The sequence below is a fragment of the Lynx canadensis genome, chromosome D3 (genome assembly GCF_007474595.2).
Source record: "Lynx canadensis isolate LIC74 chromosome D3, mLynCan4.pri.v2, whole genome shotgun sequence".
Taxonomy (NCBI): domain Eukaryota; kingdom Metazoa; phylum Chordata; class Mammalia; order Carnivora; family Felidae; genus Lynx; species Lynx canadensis.
In genome coordinates this window covers 71,806,593-71,828,676 of record NC_044314.2, presented here as the reverse complement: position 1 = coordinate 71,828,676, position 22,084 = coordinate 71,806,593, and the positions used below count along the sequence as shown (strand labels likewise).

The following is a 22,084-nucleotide window of genomic DNA, read 5'->3' as shown; positions in this document are numbered from 1 at the left end:
TGAGTGGCAGCATCCTGCAATCCAGTCCTAAATCCACCATGAATTCCTTACTTAACCTTGACAAATCAGTTCCCCTCTCCCTGCCTCACTTACCCACCAGTAAAATAAGAGAAGTGACCCGCACCAGGCAGCCCTAAGGTTTTTTGAGCCCCACAAACTCCCAGAGTGGAGAGGTGACTTGCCCACCCACGGTCAGAGTGAAGCCAGGCAGAAGCACTCCCAGCCGGCAGGCCACCCCACTTCTCCCCACTGATCAGGAAAACTGAGAGGCATCACAGCAAACAAGAAAATGAGTTCTTCCACCTTTGTGTTCTGATTATGTGCTGAAGGGCCACATGGATAGTTGAGTGGATGGATGGATGGATGGAGGAATGGATGGATGGATGGATGGATGGATGGATGGATGGACGGACAGACGGACTACTGGGGTGGATATGTAAGAATTCTGGGTTCACTCTGAGCTGCAGCTGTAGCAGCCAGCTCCCTCCCCCTGCTCCCTGACAAGCTGCGGCTATAATTCTAGCTGTCTAGCCCCTTGGCAGCCCACATTCCCCTGCTGGGGTTCCAAAGCCACTGCCCCAGTCTGACAGCCTGGAGCTGGGACCCGCCATGAGGGGATTGAGTCTTCATTTAAGACTTCCTCCCCGCCATGTCACTGACCACCGTGGCCAACAGCAATAGCCAGGAAGAAAGTCAGCAGCCAAGGCCATGAATAGGCCCACAACATGGGTATCCCTCACAGAGCAATTTCTGCAGCCAACAATGGCTGGAATTGGGTTCGGTGCTGACAGTGAGGCTGAGGATCACCAGAGTGACTGGGTGGTATGGAAAGAGTGTGCCCTATGCATTTCATGGGCTGGATCAAACCTACTGACTCTGAGCAAGTTCCTTAGCCTCTCTGTGCCTTGGTTTTCTCACCTGTGAAATGGACATCATACCTGACAACTATTGTGAGGATTGAATGAGGTAAAATATGAAATGCCTTGCATGAAACAGGTGCTCAGTAAATAGAAGCTCCCTCCTTTTGTTCCAGGTCATGGAGAAATTCTGGAAGGAAAACAAGGTCCACTGTGCACCCAGTACATTTTATACACTGGGAATTTTTTCCAAGTACTCTAAAGTAGTAACATGCATGTGGTGATAGAGGAGGAGGGAATGAAATGTATTTTCAGCAAGAATTAAAGGTGTGCTGAAACAGACTCGATCCCTTTCAAAGAGATTATATTCATCTGTGCCCTGCCCTCAGCATAGCTCCTCAGACACAAAAGATATCCCACAGAGATTTACTGAGGGTGAAACTGGGAACATGTCTTCACAGCCAGTGGGCAGTAGGTGGGACTCCGGTGCCCTACTTCATCTCGCTCATCTCTATCTCCCTAGCCCAGCCTAACTCTCCTTAAACAGCCTATCCATCCCAGGATCACTGACAAGGTCTTCTTAGCCACCTGGCAGAAGGCAGACCTGGGCTTTAGTCCAGCTGCTATTACAGCTGAGGCTCCTGCAACACCATCTGTGAAATCATGCTCCAGAAGGCTCTAGGTCCCAGGCCCTCCACTTTCAACTAGAGTAATAAAGATGGGGAACTTAACACATGGTGGTTAGGAGATGGTCTTCAGAGTGAGACAGGCTTAGGGTGGCTTTTGTCACTTATTAGGTGCCCAACCTTAGACAGGATTCTTACTCTCTGAGACTTCTCACCTATAAAATGGGGCTAATAAAATTACCTACTTTGTCATTGGGAGGATTCAATGACTCATGTTTGAAAAGAGCTGAGCCTTGTGCCTGGCACATGAGTGCTAAATAAATGTTAATATGGCAAAAGTCTTGATTACCATAATGGGCTTCCAGGCAAAATTTCATTTGAACTAATAGTTTCACACATGTGTGCATGCATGTATGTGTATCCACTGAACTAAAGAATCTCTAAACCTCCTTAACTTCAAGATTCTATTTCTTGAACAATATCATCCCATCCAACACCCCTCCATTCTTTCCTTGCTGATTTTTCTTCTCTTTAAACTTCTTTTTCCCACCCAACAATTAAGTGGAGTCTCCAGAATTCTATCATGTCTTGTTCCCTGCTTAAATGCAACATCCCATTTTTAATTTTTTTAAAAAAAATTTAATGTTTATTTATTTTTGAGAGAGAGGGAGACAGAGTGCAAATGGGAAAAGGGCAGAGACAGAGGGAGACACAGAATCTGAAGCAGGCTCCAGGCTCTAAGCTGTCAGCAGAGAGCCCAATGCAGGGCTCGAACTCACAGACCTCGAGATCATCACCTAAGCCAAAGTAGGACACTTAACTGAGCCACTCAGGCACCCCTTTTTAATTTTTTTTTAACATTTATTTATTTTTGAGAGATAGAGAGAGACAAAGCATGAGTGGGGGAGGGTCAGAGAGAAAGGTAGACACAGAATCCAAAGCAGGCTCCAGGCTCCGAGGTGTCACCACAGAGCCCAACAAGGGGCTCAAACCCACAAACTGTGAGATCATGACCTGAGCCGAAGTTGGACATCCAACCGACTGAGCCACCGAGGTGCCACAACATTCCCTGGTTTTTAATGTGAAAATGGGAAGACTGGGGCGCCTGGGTGGCGCAGTCGGTTAAGCGTCCGACTTTAGCCAGGTCACGATCTCGCGGTCCGTGAGTTCGAGCCCCGCGTCGGGCTCTGGGCTGATGGCTCAGAGCCTGGAGCCTGTTTCCGATTCTGTGTCTCCCTCTCTCTCTGCCCCTCCCCCGTTCATGCTCTGTCTCTCTCTGTCCCAAAAATAAATAAACGTTGAAAAAAAAAATTTAAGAAAATGGGAAGACTAAGTCCACACAATCAGAGGTGAAGTAGTGACCTATAACATGACTCATTAGGTTGACATCTCAGCTCCACCACCTGCTCCACTCCCAAGGATCTCCCAATCCTTCCAGCCACAGCAAGAGGATGCAAAGACCCTCAGCCAAGGCCAGCCATCCAGGGGAGAAGGGTGCATGTGGCTGGAGGGTAGACTGGGGTAAGGCTCAGAGAGAATGCATTAAATGAGATCCAGGAAGCAGGGAGACCCCGGGGACAGTTTGGAGAAAGAGGGGCTGGGGCTGCTCTGTGTGTCCTGTAAAGACTCCAGGATCCCCAGAGCCTTTCCCCTTTCCTGGTACATCAGCTGATGGTCAAGGGAAAATATTTGTGGAAAGGAAACAAATACACCAAATTTAGGAAAGACACCAAAGTGCTAACAATGGTTGATCTAACAGAAGAGGTCTTTGGCAAATGTGGTCATATTGCTTGTATGATAAAATTTAAACATTGAAAATATTAAAATAAAATTTAAATACTGAAAATCAATTATTCTAATCAGTTGTGATCAGCCAAAGAAACAGATAAGAGTCTGGGAAAAGACTGCTTTTACCCCTGCTGAAAAGCAGCACACTCCAGTTCTCAAAGGAAGACTATAAAGGAGGAAAAGAAAAACATCATGAACATCTCCCCCTCCCCCTCCATCTGCAGGCCACCTGGGCTGGGGACTCCTGGAGATTCAGCCTAGAGGAAGGTCTGCTGCCAAGCAGCAAGACTGGAGAGGGCATGGTGAGGACAGTGAGGACAGCCACTGAGAGTACTGATGTCCTTACCTAGCAGGCGTTGTGATGCAGAATGACCACTCCATGGCAGTAAGGAAACCTGCTTCTAGTTCTCTGCCATTAACATGCTGCATGACCTTGGGTATATCAGGTCACCTCTCTGGCCTCAGTTTCCTTATCTGGAAAATGAGGGGACTTGGTTAACTTAAAAAATATATATATACTAGGCCCTTGCTCTATGCACTGTGCTAAAGCTATAATACAAAGAGGAACCAGTCATTTATTAAACAAAAAACAAAAAACAAAAAAATAAAAAAACACCAAGTGCCTACTCCATTTACTAGGCATTGTGGTTACAGATGAGTAAGTCAGGGTTCCTGCCATTAAGACATTCACAATCTGGTTAGGGAGACAGTGAGCAAACAAGAAATGGCCAACCATATACTCAGTGCAGACAGAGGTGTGGGCACAGGAAGGAGTGGCCTTTTCCACTGGGGCCAGGTGGGGCAAGTGTCACAGAAGAAGCCTGGACTGAATCTTGGAGGATCCTTCGTCCCTGCTCTTGAAGTCCGTACCATCTAATCGGGGTTAGGACAAATGCCCAAACAGCTACCACCTAAGGCAGAATGAAGCCACCCTAGGTAATCCAAGTTCAGAGGGGAGAAGAAGCCCATGTGACAAAGGCAGGGTGGGAGAAGGGTCAGGCAGGAGGCAGAGGAGGTCAGAAACACTTTGCAGGAAATGGCATTGAGATAAACTTTGAAAGATGAAGAGTTTTCTGACAGCCCTGGGGGGCTGAAGGAGTGTTCTGGATAAGGGGCCTGTGCATGTAAAGGCACAATGTGAGGACTGTCAAGAGTGTAGTCGGAACAGCAGGCAGGCCAGGAAGTGAGAACTGGCAAGGCTGGAAGCCAACGGGAGCCATCATGATAAGAGCCATCAGCAGGCCCCAGGCCAACCACACCACACACCACATCCTCACACCAGTTCTTGGAGGTTGGTTCCCTCACTACTAGCCCACTCTTTCAGATAGGAAAACAGAGGCTCAGAGAGGTTACAAAGTCACACAGCTGAGGGGTAGCAGATATAGCCCTTAACCTAGGTCTGTCCAATGCCCCACCTTGACCCCCTTACCACTAGGCAGCGGCACTATTGAATCCTTCCCATTTAAGGTACTACTGTCCCAGGACACCTGGCCTAGCATTTCACTTCAGACACATGGGTACCAGAGGTCGATCTTTGCCTTAACCATGGAAACCAGCTTGATTCAGCCTCCTCCCGGTTAGGCAGCTACAGGACCTTCAGGATCACCTTTACCAGAACAGATGGGATGGGTAGGGGAAGGAATATTACAGTGGCTGAGGGTTTTGGTGCTCCACTGTCCGCTGATCTTAGTTTATTATGGTTCTGTGATGGTGTAGGCTGGCTAGTTTCTAAGTCTCCTCCTCCTGTAGTCTAGTGTCATCATGGTTCAGGGGCAGATTATTCTGCCTTGACTAGGGTGGCTGGCTTTTCCTGTGAGGATGGAGGTTGAACTGGACCTTGCATACTTGGATGCTTCCCAGGTACTGCTGGATGTTCATGGATTCCCGTCTCTAGCACCCCAGCTTTCTGAGCTGGTCGGTCATGAACTTTTTCTTCAGATGGTCATACAAAGTGGCTCATCTTTCTCTTGGTCTTGTCTGAAGCTCTTATCTGACAAAAAACAGAGGCGACGTTAGGATGAAGAGGCTACTTCACAGAAAGAGAAATGCTCATGCTGCTGATATGGGGGTGGAAAATGTGCCAGATGGACCCAATATTCCATAAATATATTGACTCATAGGGAACCTCAGTTTCCCTATTTGTAAAATGTGGACATTGAGCTAGATTACCCCTAGAGTACCTCCAACAGTCTGCAGCCCAGGGGCCTGATTTTGACCTCAACATCTCTATTTGAAAACTGGTCAGAAAGAGGTGCGGGTGGGGAGGGTGGAGGAAAAGACCATCTTGTTCCTCCTCCTCCTCAAATCCTATCACCCCGTCCCTATGATTCATTCAGTGCTTACCACATATTGTCTGCAACATCCTCTGTATCACACTGAACTCTACTTATTTCGTCTATCATATCATTTCCGTCCTGTCCCCAACAAGACTAGAAGCTCTGGGAAGGCACATTCTCTATCTTATTCACTCATGTACTTATTCCAATGAGCTAGCTGTGAGGAGGATACTAACAAAAATCAACCACAGGTCTTCATAACAACTACAACATAGTCAGGAAGGTGGGGCACATGCCCAAATATTTCTAAGTGAGGCACAGAGTGCCATATCCCTAAAAGTACAGAGTTCCAAGAAGGGAGATATCAAGAAAAGCCTCCTATAAGAGTGACATATAAATTGGGGTTGGGTTTTGAAGGATGGGGAAGCGTTGGGCGTGTGAAATAAGAATCAGGTAGGAGGTGATCTTGGGGTTGACATTTTCACAAACTCTCCCAGGGACTCTAAAAATGGATTCTGTCTCAAAACCCAGCACAATATAAGCAAAGGAAAACTCCATAAAGGCCAGTCAGTGTTGCCATGATTATGTGACAAAGAGAGTTAAAGAACCTAAGTGGATCTTGGGAACAAGGGATAAAGAGGGAGGGTGGGTGATTTCTCTCTGTGTGCTCAGATTATTCCCAAGACACAAGGCCTTTGCTGTTCTTGTCAAGGTCCTGAGAAATCAGTGGCTAGTCAAAGCTGCCTCTTTTCCTAATGTGCCTCTTTTCCTTTCTGTGGGGAGACAGAAAGACTGCCATGCTGGGCCCTTAGCAAGTCACCAGGTCTACAAATAAGGAGAAGATAGTCTTTGTCCTTAAGGGAAGATGTCCCATACTGTGGTCAGTCAGACCCAGGTTTGCAATTCTACAATGATGCACTGTATGATCTTAATGAATTTACTCCATCTCTCTGAGCCTCAATTTCCTGAACTAGTAAGTAGGTTAATAATACATAATGGACACTGAGTATCTAAAACACATAAGGGCTCGATATAGCTTTAAAAGGAGAACTTCTGGATGGCTGGAGGGTGTTTGGCACAGCCCTCTGGTACATATAAAGCACCTCAGGAGAGTCTCCAGTTATAGTATCTCAGGGATCCTCAACCCATTTGCCAGAGGTATAACATCCCCTCCCCCACTGGTTAGAGGAATTGACCCCCAATCCATCCTGAGCCAATCAGAATAGCTCATACCCACTGGCCACACTGACCGGGGCAACAATGGACCAGTGACATATCCTGGGCCAATAGGAGTCCTTCTCCAGGAATTGTCTAATGTGAGCAACAGTGGAAACACTCCATTTCCTTTCTAGGCTACAGGCCAAGGTTTCCTGGGGCCACACTCCCCAGGGATAGCCAGCCAACATGCAAAAAGACACAGGAAAGAGATGAAAAGGGAAAATGGAAGATACATCCAATGGTATTGGAGCCCCTGGCTCCTCTCATCCCAAACATTGGTGATCCTGCCCTACCTATCCTTGATTATGTAAACACATTGTTCTCCATTTATTTGTACTAGTTCAAGTTCAGTTTGAGTCACCTGCAACCAAAAGGATCCTAATAGACCCTAGTTTACAAATGAGAAAGAGTCCTACAGGAAATGTGATTCCCCAAGGTCACACAAAGCTGGCTTGCCCATTGCCAAGTCCACCCTCTTTCCACTAACTGTGCCATTGAAGTTTAGCAGAAGGAGAAACACCCAGACCCCTGCTCTTCTTTTGGCCTCTAAGACCTTTAAGAGGATTTAGCATCATCTCCCGAGCCTCTTCTACTCTTTTTAATGTCAGAATCTCATAGGCCCATCCAGATTTGGGCCTGGAATGTTGGAGAGAAGTCAGTAGAGTCAAGAAGGGGGCAGCAACTCAACTCTGGGCTGCCTGCTCTGCTTGAAGAAATGAGTACATTCTCATAGTCCATTGTGTTCACCAGCCTCTTCCTAGTGCCCAACACAGTGCCTATCCCAAAAAGCCCCTAATGATATATTTAATGAATTAATTGAGCCTGTGTGGTGAAAACACTGTTTTCTTTCCCATTCTTCTGTGGGCTTTTGGGTAAGCAGGTCTAACCCTACTTAAAAGCAAAAAAAAAAAAGGGGGGGGGGGGGGGGGGGCTTCAGTTCTCCTCCGGAAAACAGGGGGAATCTCTGAGGGAAAAAAACAGACCTAATAGTGTTGATGCCACTTCAAACTCTAAGACCCAAGATTTCTTTCTACAGGATATAGTAGAATCCATTTATGGATTCCCTAAATAGAGAAATAACATGATTGGAGGGGGAGAAATGCCACAAGAGCCAACAAACATAGAATCCTCTCCCTAGCTCCCGCAGCCCAAGAATAGCTAGGACATCTGGGGTAAATCAGTAACCCTGAATCTCAGTTGCCTCCTCTGTAAAATGGGACTAGCTTTAAAGCACCTTGATGGCCCCCTATCACCTCTGAGATCTGTAATCTGCACCCCCCAAGGCTACTGGGGAGAGTGAAGTGAACACGGGTCAAGCCACTAATGCCCTCTAAGCCAAAAGCTTTTGATGACTTTACCTCCATCTCATAGACTCGTTGTGCACTGAGGTTGTCACGAATAATCACCTGGGGTAAGTTGCTCTTGGGTAAAAATTTTTTCACTGCTGCTTCACTGGAATTCATTAAGCTGGAAATGGAAGGGAAAAGTGGTGCAGGGTGAGATGGCTGGGGACATATGGCAGGGCTAGGACAGGGACTGATTTGCTGGGGTCCTAGGGGAATGACTAAGGCTTCTCCAGGATATTCTTAGGAGAGACACAACTCTGTCATAATTGTCAGAGGAGCAAAGGAGTAGGCCTAGGCTACTCCTCTTGCAGAAAATGCACTAAAGGGGTATTTCCTGGATGTTGAAAGGAAAAGCCATCCTGAGAAGGATGTAGAAAGGCCCAGAGCAGTCCACAAGAAAAGTGTGAACAGGACTCAGAACTGTCCTCAGAAGCAGCCATCTTAAGGAGAAAATGTAGGATGAGATGGAAGGTGGGGGTCTTAGTGGAAAGGAGCAAAAGTTGTACGATAAGGGTCAGAGGGAGGTGAGGAGGGGAGCATTTGCTCCACAGCCTAGGTCTAAGAAAGACTGGAAGGGGGAGGGATCAGGGGAAGCAGGGAAAAAGAGAGGTTTGGAGGTTAGGCTGGTTAATAGGGAAATTCTAAGGGAAGAAGGTTTGGAAAAAGTCTAGAAAAGTGAGGGAAATCTGTGGTGGAGAAAGGTTTGAGAAAACCCTCTGAGATGAGAAATAAAGATGGGATGGGAGGGAGGCAGGTGGGGTGGGGAGGGGAACAGAATGGAGCCAAGTGCTCCAGGTGAAACTAGAGATAAAAATTTGGCCAAAATGAAGAATTTGGGTCAAAAATGGATATGCCAAGTTTTCACTTTTTGATAATTTGGTTGCACCATGAAATGGTTTTGCAAATATGTACCTTTAAGTGTTTTTGCCTATTTCAAAATAATTCTTCATATTTTCTTCCTAAAATTTGTAAACTAAATGTACAATAGGGAAGCAATTGAATAAATCATAATTAGGTCATGCAATAAAATACTATGCAGCCATGAATAAAACAGACATCCATGGTGTATTAGAGGAGGGGGGGAGCAGGTAGGTAACACAAGAGTGAACTTTCTTGTGACAAAATTTTCCCCTAAAAGATGTATCACTATGTTGTGGTACATATACATGAATGGATCTGGAAAAATATACACGGTGGTTGTATGTGGCCATACATTTTGCTTGTTTGTCTGGTCTGGTTTTCCTATAAGTGTATATTACTTTGATAGGACAAAAAGGGCAATTTTTAAAGGTTAAAACATTTTGAAGGATTAAAAAATGTTTTTCTAGTTTACTTTCAGCCAATTTCAAACTATCGTTTTATGAATGTTTTTACATTTTCAGACTAGTATAAACAAATGTCCCCAGTCCCGCATTTACATTTTTCTGACAGCAAAGGCATGAAATGAAAAAGGCTCACATACAAAAAGATGCTCACATACGAAAGTCTCCTAATTCCTATTTTTTTTTTAAAAAAAAAAAGACCAAAAATATTTAAAGATAATATAAAACACTCTTCACCCACTCAGTGGTGCACCAAATTTACCAATACTTCCTGGGAAATTTTAAAAAGGGGGCGGCGGGGGCAGTGACTGTATGTATCCCCTTTCAAGTAATAAGTGGTCATTTTGAACCAAATTGCTTTCCAACCCAAGGCCTTTGTGGGAGCCTAGAGGATGCTGCCAGGGTTGTGGAATGGACGGGAAGGAGGGGAAGTTGGAGTCTGTGGGCCTGGAGCTGAGCTGAGGGGCTTTGTCAGGACTACTGGGGAACAGAGAGGCTGAGGACAGGGATGTCAGAGGCCTGAGGGGGCCTGGGACTTGCTAGGTTCTAAGGAAATTCAAGGCTGGCCCAAAGGGCGCTGGGGACCCTGGCGCCACGTGATGTCAAGCTTGGGTGACTGAAGGGCCCGGGAGATTTGGAAGACGTGGGTGGGAGATGGAGATTCCAACTTCTCCTGGGAGTCCGGGCTGAGGGCGTTTGGGCTCCCGGGGATGCGAGGAGCTGGACTGGGAAGGAGCTGAGGGGCTCGCACCTGCGAGAAATCCAGACTCTCTTGTAGTTTCACGAAGTGCCAGGCTCTGAGGGGCTCGGGGCTCTGGGAGAGCCAAGGGTGGGGGGGGGGGGGGAGTCCCAAGGCCGCTGGGGGAGCGGGGATCTGAGAGATTTCCAGGTCTGAGCAAAGCCCTGGGCACCTGGGCCGCACCTGAAAAGCACCGGCAGCTGCGCTGTCCGCGGCCGCAGGAAGCAGATCTGCGGGTGGGTCCCTACGTTGATTTCGGGGTGAGAGCCGAGCCTATCGCGCTGGAAGGTCCAGGCCGGGGTGGTGCCGGAACTGGTGGTGGCCTGGGCGGCGGTCGAATAACCCAAAGGCGAGCCCAGGTTCCATGTGACCGAGGGCCTGGGTTGCTGGGCAGCCGCGTCTACCACACTGGAGAACGACTCAGAAATGGTAAAAAATGGTAACCAGATGATAAGCCATGCTCGGAGGGCGCGGGCGGACACAGAGTGAGTCCCAGGGCACACACGTTGCGCAAACCCATGCGCGTTGCCCGGGGGACTAGGTGGGACCTGGAGGCGGGACTTGTGCCAGGAGCCCCGGAGGCTGCGGGCGCGGCAGGATTGTCCCTCGGCGGCCGCCGTGCTGCGGCCGGGCGCGTTGCCGTGGAAACGAGCTGGGCGAGACTCAGAGGGCTGCGGAGAGCGTGGCAGATACTACCTCACCGCTAAAACTCATGTGGCCCGGGCGTGATCGAGGGGCGGGTAACCTGGCGAGGGCGGGCGGGACAGCTCCAGAGAGCGGAGAGGAGGCCGGGGTTTCTCCGAAGACGCGGCCCTGAGGATCCCTCACCTCGAGGAAGGACCATCGCTATGGAAACCAGAGCGTGGGAAGGCCCGGGATTGTGGCTCCCGGATGGTGGTGACCGGTCTTCTCTCTCCCCGAGACCCTCGCCCACTTCGGGCGAGGTTGCTTCCTGAACGAACCTGCTCTCTCGCCCACGAGAGAAAGGTAAGATTATGGGGGTCTTAACACCCAGCAGGCGAAAGAGCCTATTCCAACATTAACTCCCCCAGGAAACCTATGTGACTCACCCCTGGAAGGGGCTATTTGCTCTTGTCAACCCGTGGACCTCGTTCCATGCTTTTAACCCAGTATTAATGAACGCCCCGCGGTGTTTGCTGACTTTTCTCGCCCATAATGAGACCATAAAGATCAGCTTTAGGACCTTGCTTCGTGACCCTAGATAGATCCTTTTCTCCTCTCTATCTCACTTTCCCCGTGTGTATAATGGAGATACTAACTCCAGACACCAGCCTGTTATGTTGGTTTGAAGACAGAACCAGATGAGGGAAGCCAAAGGCTTTGTAGGCTATAAAACGGTGAAATTAGTCTCCACCACCCTCCCCTTCGTGCTGAATATTTTTCAAATCTTTGTGTCATTTCTTGAGGCAATCATTGCAACTCCCTCACCCCCAGCCTGAAATAAATCCTTTTATTCTTCACTCCCATAATGCCCTGCATTTCAACGTCCTTAACAGCAGCTAGTTACCATAGCTTACTCTGTGCCAGGCCCTGTTAAGCACTTTACCTAGGTTACCTCATTTCATCCTCAGAAGATCCTTATAAGATAGGCACTGTTTTCCCTGTTTTCCAGCTCTGTTGTGCTTATTATTGTCTATTTAATGTCTTCTGTCTCTCTTACTGGACTTTTTGCTCTGTGAGGAAGGGCCATGACTCTCTTTTACACTTGATTTTCCTGGCACCTAATACAGAGCCTGATAAATATTTCTTGACTAGCATGAAAACGTCTCCTCCCATCACTACCCTCACCTTCAAGAGAAGTGTATTCTCTGCAAACTTTTTGTCACTGTGATCAATAGCATCCTCTATACCTGTTACCCACTGGGCACTAATTTTGGGGACCCTCAGTCCACTTTTCTCTGGATTTTCGGGCGATAAAGATCCTTCATTTTGGGTAATGGACATCCCATAGCATTTAGGCTTTCAACTGAGTTTTGAGGGGATTTTTCTCTGCCCCCACATGACCTTTAGAACAAACACCCCATCTGCCATTCCTGAGGTGAGCCTGATGCTTTGGGGCATTGGCTGGTAGGATTTGCCTATGTAGCCTTTGGCCATCCTCTCCAGCAGCTTAGGAATCATTCTTACTTCCACTAAGCTCTTCGCCCAAATTCTAGACAAAAAAAAAGCCAGGGAACTCATCTTTTCCAGAAGATCTCTCAGAACGCAGAGTTGTGGCTGTTAGAGTCATTCCTTCGTTTAACAAATATTTATCAAGCACCTACTTGTAGGGACACAGAACTTAGCATTAGTGATATGGTAGAAGTAAAGATAGTTACAGTGAATCTCAATAGAACTCACAGACAAATCAAGGCAAAACCCCATCTTCAGGAAATGGTAGGAAGAGGAACACTCAGGGCTTAGAAAGCCTGGAGCAGGGACTTGATCAAATGTGGGAGAGGGGTATGGTTCCAGGAGGTTTCCCTCAGGAAGCGACCCTTGACTAAGATCCCAAGTCCTCTGCTGAATGGAATAGATCAGGATCTGATAGGCTTGTAGGGAAAGAGGGTTCTGGGCTGAGAGAGCAGCAAAGGCCCTGGGCCAGAGAGAACCAGGTGTCCATAAGGCACTGCTAATGGCTCAGCCTAGCTAAGGCCCTTCAGGATGTAGGAAAAGCTAATAAGAGGCTAGAGATGGGCAGGAGCCAGACCACAAATGGCCTTGACAGCCAAGCCAAGGGGCTTTATCTCATCCTGACAGTGGGCAGCCAGTGAAATATATTAAGCAGGGGAACAGAACTTCTGCTCCTCATTTGTCTATGCCTAATGAAGGCTGCTATTTGGCCTTGAGAAGTGTGCTTTAAATATGAATACTCCTATTTCAGTGGAACATGTGAAAATGTGCTATTTTTTTACAGCTATGTTCAAGACTAGGAGAATGAAGGGCCAGGGATTTCTTAGGAGAAAGCAGGGCTATGCCCCTCCATGGGGTGCATGCCACAGCCCTGCTGCACACAGCATCATGCTGGTGTAGCTTGTCTACCTGAGGCCCCTCTGCTTCTCTGCACTTGCTCCTGGGAGCTGCTATATAGTGTGCCTTATGCTGGCCTCCAGGAAGCTTTCAGCCACCCTCTTCCCCAGGCATTCCTTAGAGGCAAGGTGTAGGAACTTGGTTAGTGATGTAGTACTCTGTGATTTACGTCACTTCTACAGGGGCACATCTGGTCTCTTCAAAGGGGTAGTTCTTGAAGGGGGGAAGCTGAGACCCTACGTCCTCTTATACCACTAGTGACTCCCAGCACAGTAGGCTCTGGTACCGTATCACTGGTTCAGAGTCTCATGATTTAAGCATAAAGTCAGAAGAGAAGGAAAGCTGTGTGAGTAGTTCCCACTTAGAGGGAGAAGAGGGCCGTGTGAACCTAGGTAGAGAGGCCAGGCCACATCTGATGGACACCAGTCAGCCTACCCAGCTAGAGACATGGAGCCCCTCAAGGGAGGCCTTGAGTTCCAGACTTGAAGATAAGTTCTCTGGCTAATTCTGCTGTGATGGCCAGAAGACCACCTTGGGGATTCTGCTGTAGATCCGTCCATCCATTTCCCAGGAATCCCCTGCAGTTGGCTTTCTGGCCCAGCTGGGCTCCTGCTCTCTAAACATTCTCTCCCTCCTTGCAGTTTCCCATGGCACAGCCTAGCAGAAAGATGCAGCCTTTGTGCCTCACTGGCCGCTGACCCACTGGCCTGATGACAGCACCCCCGTGTACCTTTCCGGTTCAGTTCCGGCAGCCATCAGTCAGCGGCCTCTCACAAATCACCAGCAGCCTATACATCAGCAATGGGGTGGCTGCCAACAACAAGCTCATGCTCTCCAGCAACCGGATCACCACGGTCATCAATGTCTCGGTAGAAGTAGTGAACACTTTATACGAGGACATCCAGTATGTACAGGTGCCGGTGGCTGACACACCCATCTCACGTCTCTGTGACTTCTTTGACCCCATTGCTGACCACATCCACAGTGTGGAGATGAAGCAGGGCCGCACACTGCTGCACTGCGCTGCTGGCGTGAGCCGCTCAGCTGCCCTCTGCCTTGCCTACCTCATGAAGTACCATGCCATGTCCCTGCTGGACGCCCACACGTGGACCAAGTCATGCCGGCCCATCATCCGGCCCAACAATGGCTTTTGGGAGCAGCTCATCCACTATGAGTTCCAGCTCTTTGGCAAGAACTCTGTGCACATGGTCAGCTCCCCTATGGGAGTAATCCCTGACATCTACGAGAAGGAGGTCCATTTGATGATTCCACTGTGAGCCATCTCACCAGCCTCTGTGCCCAGGTCAAAGGTGCAGATCTGCTGTTGACCGAGATCTGAACTTAAACGTTCTACTGTTGTTACAGAAAAAACAGATGATGCCTTTTATAAGGATCAGAAAAAAAAGGAAAGGTGCTGTAGTTTTTAACCTTATTATCCATATCTTCAAAGATTAAATTCACTAACTGTACGATGGTGCAGGTAAGTTTCCTACCCTGTGAGTGACAGGTCATGGCTGCTGGCCAGATGGGAGAGAGAGGCAAGTGCCCAGGTCAAATGGACCAGTGCCTAAAGCATATAGCAAGCTTGGAAGCCTGCTGCCCTCCCGCAGACCAACCAACCCACAAACGAGTCAGCCACCATTCCACTTCACTCTTTCAAACCCAAAGCCAGAGCCTTAAGCATCATGGCGCCTCCTGTGCCACTCACAGTCAGTGCCAACCTACTAGATAAATGGCCTTCAGGTGGTGCTCTGGGAGCCCTGGGGGCCCAGGCCAACCCTGCTTCTACCTTCAGCCACAGGGACCCAACTCTGGTTTTCTGGATTGGATTTACACATGACATAGTTTTCAAAGAAAGCATTCCATTGTATAAAACTAAAAAAAAAAATTTTTTTTTAGTGCTATTGTAGGTGGCAAGGTCTCAAAGTACCCATGGCAGTGCCCCACCGGCCTTTGATGGTGACATTAGTTTCCTTCTTAGAGGCGCACGTGGAGAGCAGGCCTGACATCAGGCTTCAGGGGTTTCTCTCACAGGTCTTGATTTGGAAGGCCAGAGCTGCAGACTGGAACCTAGCCTTGTCACCTCCTCCCTATATGATTTGGGACCTCTTGGAGCCTCAGCTTTCTCATCTGTCCAAGCAATTACAGCCCTTTTCTCCCAGCATTGTCATGAAGATTCAGCGATTCCTTAACTTGGTGCCTGACACATGGTCAGGGCTTATGGTAGCAACTCTAGGCATGAATGATGCTTTGGCCCTGCTGGTCCCGGGTTATTGGGGTCATCCTCACAATGGCATTTCCCCTATCTTTGCGCAACCCTTTACTGTTTACAAAATGTTCTTCCAAAAAGTCCTCCTGTGTGAAAAAAAAAAATGGTTTAAGTCCCTTCACACCCTACTTTAGAAGAGGCCTAGCTTCTTAGCCTTTTCAGAGTTCCCATTGCATTTAATCCATGCATGCCCTGGGGGTCCTAAAGCAAGGAGCACTCTTCCAGATTCCCCACAAAGGCCTTGTTTAGATTGCTGACCACTAAAGCCAGTGCCCTGGTCTGGCTAACCACCTGGGTCTATGAGGGCACATGACAAAGGGACAAATGAGTGGGCCCAACCTATAGACCCTGAAATCCAAGATGGTTCAAACCTCCCAAGGACCTGAGGATCTGACTCAAGACCAGCAATTCTAATCCAGAGGTTTTCAAATGAACAATATAGGAGACAAAAGCACAACTTCTCTGTGGGTCGAGTCCAGTGGAAGCCAAATGCCTTCTACCCCACCCCCACTTCCATGACGGGCATGCCCAAGGGTACAATTTTAGAGTGTGGGGGAGAAGGAAAATCACTGCTGTAGACTGACTTCTCGTTTTATAGGCGAATAAACAGACCCCCAAACACCAGGGCTGGTGTGGCAGAGCCCCCACAAAGCAGACTTTCTGGAAGTGGGAAATTTCTTCTATAGCCTTCTTAAAAAGAAATTGATTGGGACATGTTTTATCTTCATTTTTAAAAACTTTGAATTAATATACCATAAAATTAACTTTTTTGTATGTACAGTTCTGTTTTAACACATTTGTGTAACTACCTCTGCAGTTAGAACACAGCAGTTCCATCACCCAAAAAATTATCTGATGCCACCTCTTTGTTGTCAAACCTTTGCTCCACTCAAGCCTCTGGCACACACCAATCTGTTCTCCATTCCTGAAGATTTGCCTTTTCTAGAATGTCACATCCATAGCATCATAGAGGATGTAATCTCTGGAGACTGGCTTCTTTAGTATGTCTTTGAGATTCATTCAGGTTGTTTTTTATAGCTAAGTAGTGTTCCAATGTGCAGATGTACCACAGTTTGTTTTTTAACATTCACCCATTGAAGGATATTTGGGTTGTTTCCAGTTTGGGGTGATTTTGAATAAAACTGCTACAAACATTTGTGTTTAGGTTTTTATGTCAACATAAGTTTTCATTTATCTAGGGTATATGCCAAGAGTGGGATTGATCAGTTATATGGTAAAGGTTATATTTAACTTCATAAAATAACTACCAGACTTCCAGAGTGGCTGCATACCGTTTTGTGTTCCACTATGAGAGATCCACTTCCTCACTAGGATTTGGTATTGCCAATACTTTTTATTTTAGCCATTCTGATAGATGTGTGGTATTAGCTCAATTTGCATATTCCTAATGGTTCATGATGGTGTGTACTTAATTGCCTTCCACCTGCCTTCTTTGGTGAAGTGTCTATTCAGCTCTTTTGCCCATTTTAAAATTGGACCGTTTTCTCACTCTTAAGGGTTGGGAATTCTTTATATATTCTGGATACAAGTCATTTGTCAGATATAGATTTGTAAATATTTTTCCCAGTCTGACTTGTCTTTGCATCTCTCTTAGAAATGTCTTTTGCAGAACAAAAGTCTTTCATTTCGATGAAGGGCTACTTGCCAATTTTTCCTTTTATAGATTGTTGTTTTGGTGTCATGTCTAAGAATTCTTTGCCTAACCCCAGAGCACAAAGCTTTTCTCCAATATTAAAGATTGGGGGGTTAAATTTTTCACTTATTCTTATTATCCTTTGGTATAAGGTGTGAGGTTTAGTTTGAGGTTCATATTTTTTTCATATAGATGTCTAATGGTTTCAACTACATTTGTTGAAGACTGTCTTTATTGGTTGCATTTGCTCCTTTGTTTAGGTCTATTTTGGATTCTTTATTCTGTGTAATATATGTATCTTTCTCTTCACCTGTACCATAACTGTCTTGATTACTGTGGCTTTATAGTAAGTTTTAAAGTCTGATAGTATGAGTCCTCCAATTTTTCTTCTTTAAAAAAAATTGTTTGGGTTATTCTGGTTTCTTTGCCTTTCATATGAATTTTAGAACCAACTTGTCTGTATCAACAACAACAAAAATAAACTTCTACTGGGATTTCAATTGAAAATGTGTTAAATCTATTGGCCAATTTGGGGGAGAATTGCCATCTTTACTCTGTTGAATCTTCTGATCCATGAATATAGTATATCTCTCCATTTAGTTAGTCTTTGATGTCTTCCATCAGTGTTTCGTGGTTTTTCAGCATACAAATCTTATAGATTTTACTGTATTTATACCTAAGTATTTCACTGAGAGAGGGAATTGTAAAAAAAAAAATTTTTTTAATGTTGGTTTCCAATTGTTCATTGTTGGTACCATATAGAAATACAATTGATTTTTGTGTGTTGGCCTTGTATCCTATGACTTTTCTAAGAACATTTTTGTAGATTCCTTGGCAATCTGCATGTAGACAATCATGTAATATTCAAACAGAAATAGTTTTATTTCTTCCTTTCCAATCTGAATGTCTTTATTACTACACTGGCTACAACTTCCAGTATGATGATGAATATGGGATGAAAATAGACATTCTTGCTTTGTTCCTGATCTTAGAAAACGTTCAATCTTTTACCACTAATTATGATGTTAACTATAGGTTTTGTAGTTAAGGAAACCCTTTGTTAAGTTAAGGAAGTTAGGGATGAGTAGGAAAGTATTTTCTCTTCTTCTGTTTACTGAAAGAGATGTATGAATTGGTGTTATTTCTTTAAATGTTTGATAGAATTCGCCAGGGAAACTGTCTGGACCTAGAGATGTCTTTTTCAGAAGTATTTAACAATGAATTCAATTCTTTTAATAGTTAGAAGGTTGTTCAAGTTATCTCATCTTGGGTGAGTTTTGGTAGTTTGTGAATTTTGAGGAATAGCTCCATTTCATTGAAATTGTCAAATCTATGGATGTAGACTTATGTGTGGTATTCCTTATTAGCTTTATTATCTGCAGGGTCCACAGAGATATCACCTTTTCATTCTTTGTGCTGATAATTTGTCTTCTCTCTTTATTTCTTCATTAGTCTGGCTACAGGTTTATCAACTTTTAAAGTCTTTTTAAAGAACCACCTACGGGGCACCTGGGTGGCTTAGCCGGTTAAGCTTCCGACTTCAGCTCAGGTCATGATCTCGAAATCTGTGAGTTCGAACCTTTGTTGGGCTCTGTGCTGACAGCTTAGAGTCTGGAGCCTGCTTTGGATTCTGTGTCTCCCTTTCTCTCTCTCCCCCTTCCCCGCTCGTTCTCTTTCTCTCTCTCTGTCTCAAAAGTAAATAAACATTAAAAGAAATAAAGAACTACCTATCTTGTTTTTTATTTTCTCTATTGTTCTTCCCTTTTCTACTTCTTTTTTTAAATTTTTTATTTACATTTACTTATTTATTTTTGAGAGACAGAGAGAGACAGAGCACAAGTGAGGGATGGGCAGAGAGAGAAGGAGACACAGAATCTGAAGTAGGCACCAGGCTCCGAGCTGTCAGCACAGAGCTGGACATGGGGCTTGAACTCACAAACCACGAGATCATGACCTGAGCTGAAGTCAGATGCTCAACCAACTGAGTCACCCAGGTGCCCCAATCCCCTTTTCTACTTCTTGATTTCTGTTCTTTATTATTTCTACAATTCTGCTTGTTTCAAATTTATTTTGTTCTTTTTTCTAATTTCATAAAGTAGAAACTTAGATTATTGATTTCAGACCTGCATCCCATAAACTTTAATATGCTGCATTTTCATTTTGTTCATTTCAGAATATTTTCTATTTCTCTTGAAATGTCCTCCTTTACCCATGTATTACTTAGAAGTGTATAGTTTTAATCTGTAAGTATTTGAAAATTTTACAACCATCTCTCTGTTATTGGTTTCTATTTAATTCCATCATGATGAAACATCATAAGAGGACATCATAAGTCGTATGCTTTCATTTCTTTTAAATTTGGGGCACCTGCGTGGTTCAGTGGGTTAAATGTCCAACTTCGGCTCAGTTCATGATCTCTCAGTCTGTGAGTTCAAGTCCCACATTGGGCTCTGTGCTGACAGCTCAGAACCTGGAGCCTGTTTCAGATTCTGTCTCCCTCTTGCTCTCTGCCCCTCCTCCACTCATGCTCTGTCTCTCTTGCTTTCAAAACCAAATTTTAAAAAAACATGAACTTTTTTTTAATTTGTCAATGTTCACTTTATCATGTAGGATATGGTCTATCATGGTGAATGCTTTATGTGCACTTGAGGAAAAAAGGTTATTTTCGATAGAGTGGTCAATAAATGTAAATTTATTGATTGAAATTTATTGATTGATGGTGATGGTGGTGTCAATTCTTTTACACTCATCCTGATTTTCTGTTTACTTATTCTACTGATTACGGGGAAAAGAGTGTTGAGATATTTAACTGAAGTTGTAGATTTGTCTATACCTCCTTTCAATTCTATTAATTTTTGTTTCATGTATTTTGAAGCTTTGTTGTTAGGTACATACATATTTAGGATTGTTATGTCTTCATGGTGAATTGACCCTTTTTCAATATGCAATGTCTCTTTATCCTTCTTAAGTTTTTGAAGTCTACTTTGATATTAATATAGCCACTCCAGCTTTGTTTTGAGTAGTATTTGCATACTTTTACATCCTTTTACTTTGAACCTACTATGTCATTATATTGAAAATGGGTTTTTTTGAGACACAATATGGTTGCGTTTTGTTTTTACACATCCAATAGGTCTTTAAATTGGTGTGTTTAGACCAAAATTATCAATATTTGGATTTAGGTCTACCATTTTGTTTTCCACTTGCCCTCTTTTCTATTTGTTTCCCTTTTCCTGCTCTCTTTTGGATTATTGAATACTTTTAAAGTATTCCATTTTAATTTTATATAGTTTTCTTAGAGGTTACACTAGAGAATATAATATACATACTTAACTTTTCAGAATCTATTTAGAATTAATATCTTAATCACTTCCCTTTGATGTTCAGTGGATAATGTATTAGTTTTCTCTTGCTGTTGGAACAAATTGCCACAAACTCAGTGGCTTAAAACAATACCTATCAATATTTCACAATTTCTGTAGGTCAGAAGTCTCATTGGGCTTGACTGAATCCTTTGCGTAGGGTCTCACAAGGCCAAAATCAAGATATTTCATAAGGCTGAAATTACATGCATTTTTTTGTTGTTGTTGTTTTTTGTCTTGTTTTTTACTGGAGGCACTAAGGAAGGATTCTGCTTCCAAGTGTATTGAAGTTGTTGACTGAATTCAGTTTCTTGTAATTGTAGCACAAAAGACCCATTTCCTTGCTGTCAGGTGGGGGCTGGTCTTTTCTCCTGGAAGCTGCCCACATTCCTTCAAAGGCTTTCCAGCAGGTTGAGTCCCTCTCACACTTTGAATACTGTGACTTTTCCCTCTGTTGCATCACTCTAAATCTAGCCAGAGAAAATTCTCTGCTTTTAAGGATTCATGTGATTAGATTAGGCCCGCCCAACATTCCAGATAATATTCATATTATTTTTTAATGTTTTTATTTATTTTTTATTTTTGAGAGAGAGAGAGTATGAGTGGAGGAGAGGGGGCAGAAAGAGAGGGAGACACAGAATGCAAAGCAAGCTCCAGGCTCTAAGCTGTAAGCACAGAGCCCGACACAGGGCTTGAATTTGTGAACCTCGGGATTATGACCTGAGCCGAACTCAGAAGCTTAACCGACTGGGCCAGCCAGGCACCCCAGGTAATCCTCATTTTAAAGTCCATAAGCTCAATTAGATCTAAATGTTCCTTTTGGCATATAAAGTAACATTCACTGTTTCCAGAAAATTGGGCAGGACATCTTTGAGAGGGGTGGGCATTTCACCCACTTGATCTATCTTCAAGTTTACAGACTTTCCTCTATCATCTCCATTCTGCTACTAAGGCCATCCAGTATATTTTCTAATTTTGATGAATATAATTTCTTAGTTTAAAACTTTCTATTTAGTTTTTTTCTATAGCTTCTATTTTTCTGCTAAGTTTTTTCATTTCTAAAGTCTTTTTCCAATAATTCCGTCCAGGTCATCTCAGTGTTCAGACTTTCTTCGTTCTTTCTACATAGAGTAATTTTGGATTGTATCCTGAACATTTTGAATACTATGTTATGAGGCTGTAGGTCTTAGTTAAATCCTATGGAAAATGGTGAGTTTTTGTTTTAAGAGGCAGTTGCCCCATTGAGGTTCAGTTCTGATCTGCCTCCTATAGACTGTTAAAAACAACACTACAAACAGAAAGCATAAAATGGAGTCATTTATGCTGAGCCCCATGTCACCAAACTGAGACTTTATTTAATTACAGTTTTGGCTCTACCAGAAATGGAATATTAAACCAGTCAATCAGAAGTTGCATGATCAGTACTAGTTAGGTAATCTGCCTGATAAATCCCTGCCATCCCCTAAAGAAAAATTACCTTGCAATAACCTACCCACTGTTTTGCCTAAAATAACTTTCTTGTACCTGCTCCCTTCTGTTTAAAAATGTCTTTCATTTTGTACAACTCCTTGGAGCTCCTTTCTTTCTGCTAGATTGG

The 22,084-nt window shown here is 44.7% G+C and overlaps 2 protein-coding genes across 2 annotated transcripts; one reads left to right on the top strand and one right to left on the bottom strand.

The window, feature by feature from the left end:
- Positions 1-3,886: 3,886 nt before the first annotated feature.
- CD3H5orf52 (chromosome D3 C5orf52 homolog) lies at positions 3,887-10,735 on the bottom strand. The gene is given in 5 exon segments (XM_032595448.1): positions 3,887-5,221; positions 5,223-5,261; positions 8,124-8,232; positions 10,356-10,612; positions 10,614-10,735. Coding segments are annotated over 5 exon segments (483 nt in total). The 5' UTR covers positions 10,632-10,735; the 3' UTR covers positions 3,887-5,161.
- Positions 10,736-10,830: 95 nt separating this feature from the next.
- DUSP18 (dual specificity phosphatase 18) lies at positions 10,831-17,568 on the top strand. The gene is made up of 2 exons (XM_030292182.1): positions 10,831-11,159; positions 13,844-17,568. Exon 2 carries the CDS (start codon positions 13,913-13,915, stop codon positions 14,477-14,479), a length of 567 nt encoding a protein of 188 aa, XP_030148042.1. The 5' UTR covers positions 10,831-11,159; positions 13,844-13,912; the 3' UTR covers positions 14,480-17,568.
- Positions 17,569-22,084: the final 4,516 nt, after the last annotated feature.

Bases quoted from the DNA above. Each gene is read 5' to 3' on its own strand.
- DUSP18 (XM_030292182.1), top strand. From the start codon at position 13,913: ATGACAGCACCCCCGTGTACCTTTCCGGTTCAGTTCCGGCAGCCATCA.